This window comes from Nycticebus coucang, chromosome X (genome assembly GCF_027406575.1).
Source record: "Nycticebus coucang isolate mNycCou1 chromosome X, mNycCou1.pri, whole genome shotgun sequence".
Taxonomy (NCBI): domain Eukaryota; kingdom Metazoa; phylum Chordata; class Mammalia; order Primates; family Lorisidae; genus Nycticebus; species Nycticebus coucang.
This window is the reverse complement of record NC_069804.1, coordinates 140,561,301-140,568,694: the sequence shown is the minus strand read 5'-3', so window position 1 is coordinate 140,568,694 and position 7,394 is coordinate 140,561,301. Positions and strand designations below refer to the sequence as shown.

Below are 7,394 nucleotides of genomic sequence, written 5' to 3'. Positions count from 1 at the left end.
AAAGAAAGTGAAAGGAAACAGTAGGGCAAGAAAATAGACAAAAATAAAACTCTCACAAGAAAGAACAACATAAAAATCCTGGCAACATGAAAAACAAGAAAAGAGCAATGCTCCCAAGGAATCATGAGATAGCTGTTGCAGAGGATTCCACCTATAAAGAAATGCTAGAAATCACAGAAAGGGAATTTAAAATATGAATGGTGAAATCTATGAAGAAAATTGCTGAGAATGTGGAAAATAACCAAAAAGAAATACAAAAACAGAATCAAATATGAGATGAATGATATGAAGTATATAGAAAGGATAAAGCAGAGCTGAAAGAATTGAAGCAGCCAATCAAAGTACTTGAAGATACAATAGAAAGTATCAATAACAGATTAGACTATGCAGAAGAAAGAATCTCAAAAGAAGAGGATAAAGCTCTTGAGCAAGCACAGGCAGTTAGAGAGAGGGCGAGAGAGAGCAGAACATTCACTCTGAGAGAGAGAATTATGGGACTTCATGACACATTCAAATATACAAGGTATAGGTATCCCAGAAGGGGAAGGAGAACACCCCAGAGGAATGGAAGCCCTACTAGAGAATATCACATATGAAAATTTCCCCCAAATCACCAAAGATTCCGATACACTTGTTTCAGAGGGATATTGGACACCAGGTTGTCTCAACTCAAATAGAGCTTCTCCAACACACAATGTCATGAATCTTTTCAAAGTCAAGAAGAAAGAGAAGATTCTGCAAACTGCTAGGAGTAAGTGCTAATTGAGCTACAGGGGGAAATCCATAAGGGTGATTGTGGACTTCTCAAATGAAATTTTACAAGCCAGAAGAGAATGGTCATCTACATTTAACTTTCTTGAGAAAAAAAATTGCAGCCCAGAATTCTACATGCTGAGAAGCTAAGCTTTAAAATTGTTGGAGAAAACAAATCATTTACTGACATGCAAACATAAAGATAGTTTGCCACCATAAGACCTGCTCTATAGGAAATACTTATACCTATTATCCACATTGACCATAGCAAAGGACCATCACTAAATTAAACACTTAGAAACTAAAGGAAAATCCCAGCTTCTACAATGACTCAAAAAATAAAACTAACCAATGGACTTTCACTAAGTAAGATGAATAAAACTCCATCAAATGTATCAGTTCTCTCAGTAAATGTTAATGGCTTGAATTCCCTACTGAAGAGACATATACTGTCTGATTAGATTAAAAAGCACACGCCATCAATATGCTGCCCACAGGAAACACACCTAGACTCGAAGTACATAGTGAAACCCAGGGTTAAGGGATGGAAAACAATATTTCAGGCAATTGAAAATCAGAAGAAAAGAGGGGTTGCAATCTTAGTTTCAGATACAAGTAGACTTAAAGCAACTAAAGTGAAAAAAGACAAATATAGACACTCCATATTGGTCAAGGGAACAATACAACAAAGAAGACATTTCAATTGTAAACATCTATGCACCCAACATAAATGCTCCCAGAGTTTTGAAACAGACCTTAATTAGTTTGAGCAATACAATAACTCATAACACCGTAATTGCAGGAGACTTTAACACTCCCCTTACAGAGCTGGACAGATCTTCTAAACAGAAACTAAGCAAAAATACAAGAGACTTAATGTGACCCTAGAACAACTGACCTTGGTAGACATATACAGAGCACCCCATGTCAAGGCTAAAGAATATATATTCTTCTCATGAACCCATGAAACATTCACAAAATAGATCATATCCTAAGACACAAATTAAACTTCAACAAAATTGGCCCATGGAACATTCTCCAAAATAGGTCATATCCTAGGACACAACTCAAACCTCAACAAAATCAAAAGAATTAAAATTATACCTTGTATCTTCTCAGAACACAAGGCAATAAAAGTGGAACTCAACTCAAACAAAAATTGCCATCCCTGCACAAAAGCATGGAAATTAAACAACCTTACCTGAATGATAATAGGGTCAAGGAGGAGACAAAAGAGGAAATCATTACTTGAGTATAACAACAATGAGAACACAGGCTGCTAAAACTTGTTGAACACTGCAAAATCCATCCTAAGAGAGAAATTTATCTCATTAGATGCCTGCATCTAAAAAGAAAAAAAAAAAAAGAAAGAGAACAAATAAATAACTTAATGAATCATCTTAAAAAAATGGAGAAGGAAGAACAATCCAATCCCAAACATAGAAGAAGTAAAAAAAATAACAAAAATAAATAAATGAAAGAAAAGTTGGTTCTTCGAAAAGATAAATAGAATTAGTAAACCATTGGCTAGATAAAGCAGAAATAGAAAAGTAAAATCTTGAATAACCTCAATCAGAAATGAAAAGGGAGAAGTAACAACTGATACCACAGAGACACAAGAGATTATTTATAACTATTACCAAAATTTATGCCCAGAAATTTGACAATGTGGAGGAAATGGACCAATACCTGGAATCACACCACCTTACTAGATGTAACCATGAAGAAATAGATCTCTTGAACAAAGTAATACCATGCAGTGAGATTATGGAAACAATAAAAAAGCTTCCAATAACAACAACAACAAAATTTAGGACCAGACTGCTTCACAACAGAATTCTATCACATCTTCAAAGATGTCCTTGAACCTGTACCATCACATTTGGATTTAGGGCTTTAACATACGAATTTTGAAGAGACACAATTTAATCTATAGTGGCCACTGACTAGGGGAAATGAGGTTTAAACCATTCTAGACTTCCTCCCACACAAAATTTTTTTTGTTTTTTTGAGACGGAGTCTTAAGCTGTCACCCTGGGTGAGTACCATGGTGTCACAGCTCACAGTAACCTCCAACTCAGGCTCAAGTGATCCTCTTTCCTCAGTTTTGGTGACACATTCCCCAAGCTGATTGAAGCCATCAATGGCAAACCCACAGCTGACATCAAATTGAGTGAATAAAAATGAAAGCTTTACCACTTACACTAAAACCAAACAAGAATGTCTACTATTGACACTATTATTGAACATAGTCCTGGGGATTCTAGCCAGTGCAGTTAGGCAAGAGCAAGACATAAAGGGCATCCACATGGGGGCAGAAGAGGGTCAAACTCTTCCTTTTGACTGATGATATAATCTTATACTTAGGAAACCCAAGAGACTCAACTGCAAAACTCCTGAAGTCAGCAGGAAATTCAGTAATGTCACAAGGGTATAAAATCAATATCCACAAATCAGTAGCCTTTGTATATATCAATAACAACCGATTTGAGAGGAAAATCAAGGATACAATTCCCTTCACAGTAGCTTCAAAGAAAATGAAATACTTAGAAATATACCTAACAAAAGAAGTGAAAGAACTTTTCAAAGAGAATCAAGAAAGCCTAAGAAATGAAATTGCAGAAGACACTAACAAATAGAACATACCATGATCTTGGTTGGGAAGAATCAACATTGTCAAAATGTCTATTCTACCCAGAGAAATCTACAGCTTCAATGTAATTCCCATTAAAATACCAACATTACATTTTGAAGAAATGAAAAATATTCTACTTCATTTATTATGGAACCAGAAAAAATCTCATATAGCTAAGACTATTCTTAGTAATAAAAAAAAAAGATGGAGGCATCATTCTACCAGACTTCAGGCTGTATTACAAGTCCCCAGTAATCAAAACTGCATGGTATTAGCACAAAAATAGAGACACAGACTTATGGACCAGAATGGAAAACCAAGGGTTGAAACCAGTCTCTACTTGCCATCTGATCTTTGAAAACCAAGCAAAAGCATATAGTGAGGGAAAGAATTGCTATTCAGAAAATGGTTCCTGGGGAACTGGATAACCACATGTAAAAGACTGAAACTTGATTCATACTTTTCACAACTTACAAAAATTGACTCAAAATGGTTAAGTGACTTAAATCTAAGACACAAAACAATAAAAATCTTTCAAGAAAGTGCTGCAAAAACTCTTGATGATGTTGGACTGTGGAATGATTTTATGACGAAGACTTCAGCAGCCATCACAACAACCAAAATTACCAAATGTGACTTAAGCTTAAAAGCTTCTGCACAGCTAAGGACACAACAAGTAAAGCAAAAAGACAACCTTCAGAATGGGAAAAGATATTTTCAGGGTATCAATCCGACAAAGGGTTGAAAACTAGAATCTATTGGTAATTCAAATTTAAAAACATAAAAAGAGCCAAGAATGCCATGTATCACTGAGCAAGAGACATGAACAGAATCTCCTCTAAAGATGACAAACAAATGGCTAACAAACATGAAAAAATTCTCATCATCTCTAATCATCAGAGAAATGCAAATCAAAACCACCTTAAGATATTACCTAACACCAGTGAGAATGGCCCACATCACAAAGTCTCAAAGCTGCAGATGCTGGAGTGGATGTGGAGAGAAGGGAATACTTTTATACTGCTGGTAGGACTGCAAACTAATGCAACCTTTTTGGAAGGAAGCATGGAGAATCCTCAAAGAACTCAAATTAGACTTCCCATTTGATCTTGCAGTCTCATTACTATGCATCTACTCAGAAGAAAAAACATCTTTTTATCATAGGACATTTGCAATAGACTGTTAATCATGGCTCAGTTTACAATTTCCAAAACATGGAAACAGCCTAAATGCCCACCAACACAGGAATGGATTAACAAGTTGTGTTATATGTATACCACAGAATACTACTCAGCCATTAAAAATGATAGAGACTTTACATCCTTTGTATTAACCTGGATGGAGTTGGAACACATTCATCTTAATAAAGCATCCCAAGAATGTAAAAACAAGAATCCATTGTACTCAATTTCAATATGAAAGCAGTAAATGATGTAATATAAGGTGGGGTATAAGGGAATGAGGGATTGGGGAGAGGGGAGGATGGAAGGGGATGGAGGTCAGGATGTATGGCATACCTCTTGGCTGCATGACACAAGAGGGACTTTACCTAACAAATGTAATCAGTGTAACCTAAGTCTTTATTCCCTCAATGAATTCCAAGCAATACAAAATAAATAAATAAATATTTGTTGCATGAATAAAACTTTAAGCTTTGAACTCATAATTAGGAAATGGCATGGCACAAAACAATTTAAAAATACGATTATTCTCTTTCCCACCTGTATGACTGATAGTTGTTCCTCAAGTAGAGTTAGTGAGTTCCAGTTCAACACTTACCTTAAGATTACCCTGGCTACTGTTTTTATTTCTGGGTCTTTAGTTCAGTATCATCTTATACATTTAACTTAATTTCTGGAACATTTCTAATTTGTCTAGTTCAAGATTACTATATATGTTACTTCCCATTAGTAAAAATCCACATACGCTCTTCAACTTCTTGTTTGTTCACAGGTCCGATTGGAGGTGGAAGTCACTGGGATAAGGGTGGGGCTGAGGGCATGGGTTAATTTATCTTAGAGTTCATACTCCACGGATTCAAGTTTTTATTCTACTACTAGTTTTAAATGAGTTTAACACCTGAACCTCTTTCTGCATTTGCAAAAATGGATACAGCATTAAAAATGCCTTTAGTATAAATCTGTTGTGAGAATTAAATGAGAAAATGTCCCTGAAATTACTTTTTAAACTGTGCAGTGGCACAAATGTACATAATTATTCCAATATGACTAAGTTTGGAATAAGTCCTAAAATAGCAATGGAAGTGTGGAGGAGACATTTTCTGGCAGAGAGAATTTGTGGACTATATTTTATAGTACATTTCTATCCTGTTTTAGAATGAATAATGTAGCAAAGGCAAACAATGTCTTTTTTTTTTTAAAGGAAGTAGGAACACTTATATTTAGTCTATTTAGAATGTGTACTGCCTCATTTAAGCTTCCTGGAAGTCCCAAACTCCGTCATTGTCCTTCACTCTCATCTCGGAGGCTCCAACTCTAACCATGTGGCAGGTTACTAAGTGTGGGGGTTTCACCTCTTGGTAGTTTTACGTCATCTGTGGTGCAATATCACCACGCGTGCAACCAATTGTGAGGTCTTACGTCTTTTCCATTATATAATCCTAGATACGCCAGAACATCTCACTTGCACCAGGCAGTGCGGGACGCCTAGCACCCTGGCACGTAGCATCCCAAATCCGGGAGGCTAGCGGCCCCCTGCTTCCCAACTGCCATCTGAGTATCTCAGTTCCCGGGAAGAGATAAGAGGCCAAAGAGGAGATGGGCATCTTTTGGGTTCTAGCGAGCTGTATGATGTTCACCTTTATGATTGTCGTCTGGAAAATTCGGTTTCGGGTAAAGATATATGCAAGGGAGAAGGGAATTTGATGAGCCAAGATAAGTGTGTGGATTGGGGCGGGGGTAGAGCATAGAAAAACAGTAAAATAAAACTTAAGGGGAGATCACCACATTCCTCTTTTCTTGAAAGAGTCCAAGAACTTTTATTCTGTATTCCTGTGAGTCCTACATTTTGACCAGTAATTCAACAGCTGTGATCTGTTATGAAAAGCTCCAGGTCCTTAAGTGATATGGTCAGCTTTTCACTCACCTGTACTAAAATGAAGCTGAAAATGCCCATTCCCCACCATCACTGCCTCCCCACTATCACTGCCTCAATTTAAGAATCTGTACTATCTTTTTTTCTCTCCTATTCCTCTCACTGTGTGTCTGTTTCCTCCTGGTGTGGGAGCTTTCTAGCCATTGACAAATAATTTAGGAAAAATATGGATTTCCTGGCGTCATTTAAAGCCACAAGTAAGGTGCTTTTAGATAAGAGTTAAAGACAAAATCCGTTTGTAGACCTACTAATCTACCCAAGAAATGTAAGGAAAGGATATGGTACTTTGGCATTATATGTCTTCCTTCACTTATTTTTTAATCCATCTACATTTTGCAAGAATATGTTTCTGAATTGATTTAGTCTTTCAACACATTTTTAATTTCTAGCTCTTAAGATAAATCAGTTTATTTTGGTAACCAAGACTAATTGAGTAGTTGTTAGTATTTCAAAATTGTTAAATTCAATAGACTAAATATATATAATTTTCTTACTTTACAGAGAAATACTATATCACCAAATTCAACTTCTCTTGCAGTAATAAGCAACTCTTCTACTGGGTCGCCTAAGATCAGTATTGATGGGAGTTTTTCGGTTAACGACCTTTCTCGGGATATCTTAAACAATTTCCCACACTCGATAGCCATGCAGAAGCGAATACTGGTAAATCTCAGGATCGTGGAATACAAGCTGGCTGAACTGGAACATTTTCTAGTTACAAAGGGTTTAAATGGTGCATTAGTTAACCGGAAATCCACTGAAAAACTTACAAAATGTAAGGACAGTAGAGAAAATCAATAAAGACACTTTGAGTGGATTCATTGATTATGTGTTTATGCTGAATGCATTGTTTAGATGGTGAAGAGATGCCAAATAAAATACAAAAATCTAA

At 36.2% G+C, this 7,394-nt stretch overlaps 1 protein-coding gene across 1 annotated transcript; it reads left to right on the top strand.

Annotated features, from left to right (window-relative positions):
• Nucleotides 1-6,165: 6,165 nt before the first annotated feature.
• Nucleotides 6,166-7,303, top strand: CT83 (cancer/testis antigen 83). The gene is made up of 2 exons (XM_053579081.1): nt 6,166-6,240; nt 7,004-7,303. The coding sequence occupies exons 1-2, from the start codon at nt 6,166-6,168 to the stop codon at nt 7,301-7,303; spliced, it is 375 nt and encodes a 124-aa protein (XP_053435056.1).
• Nucleotides 7,304-7,394: the final 91 nt, after the last annotated feature.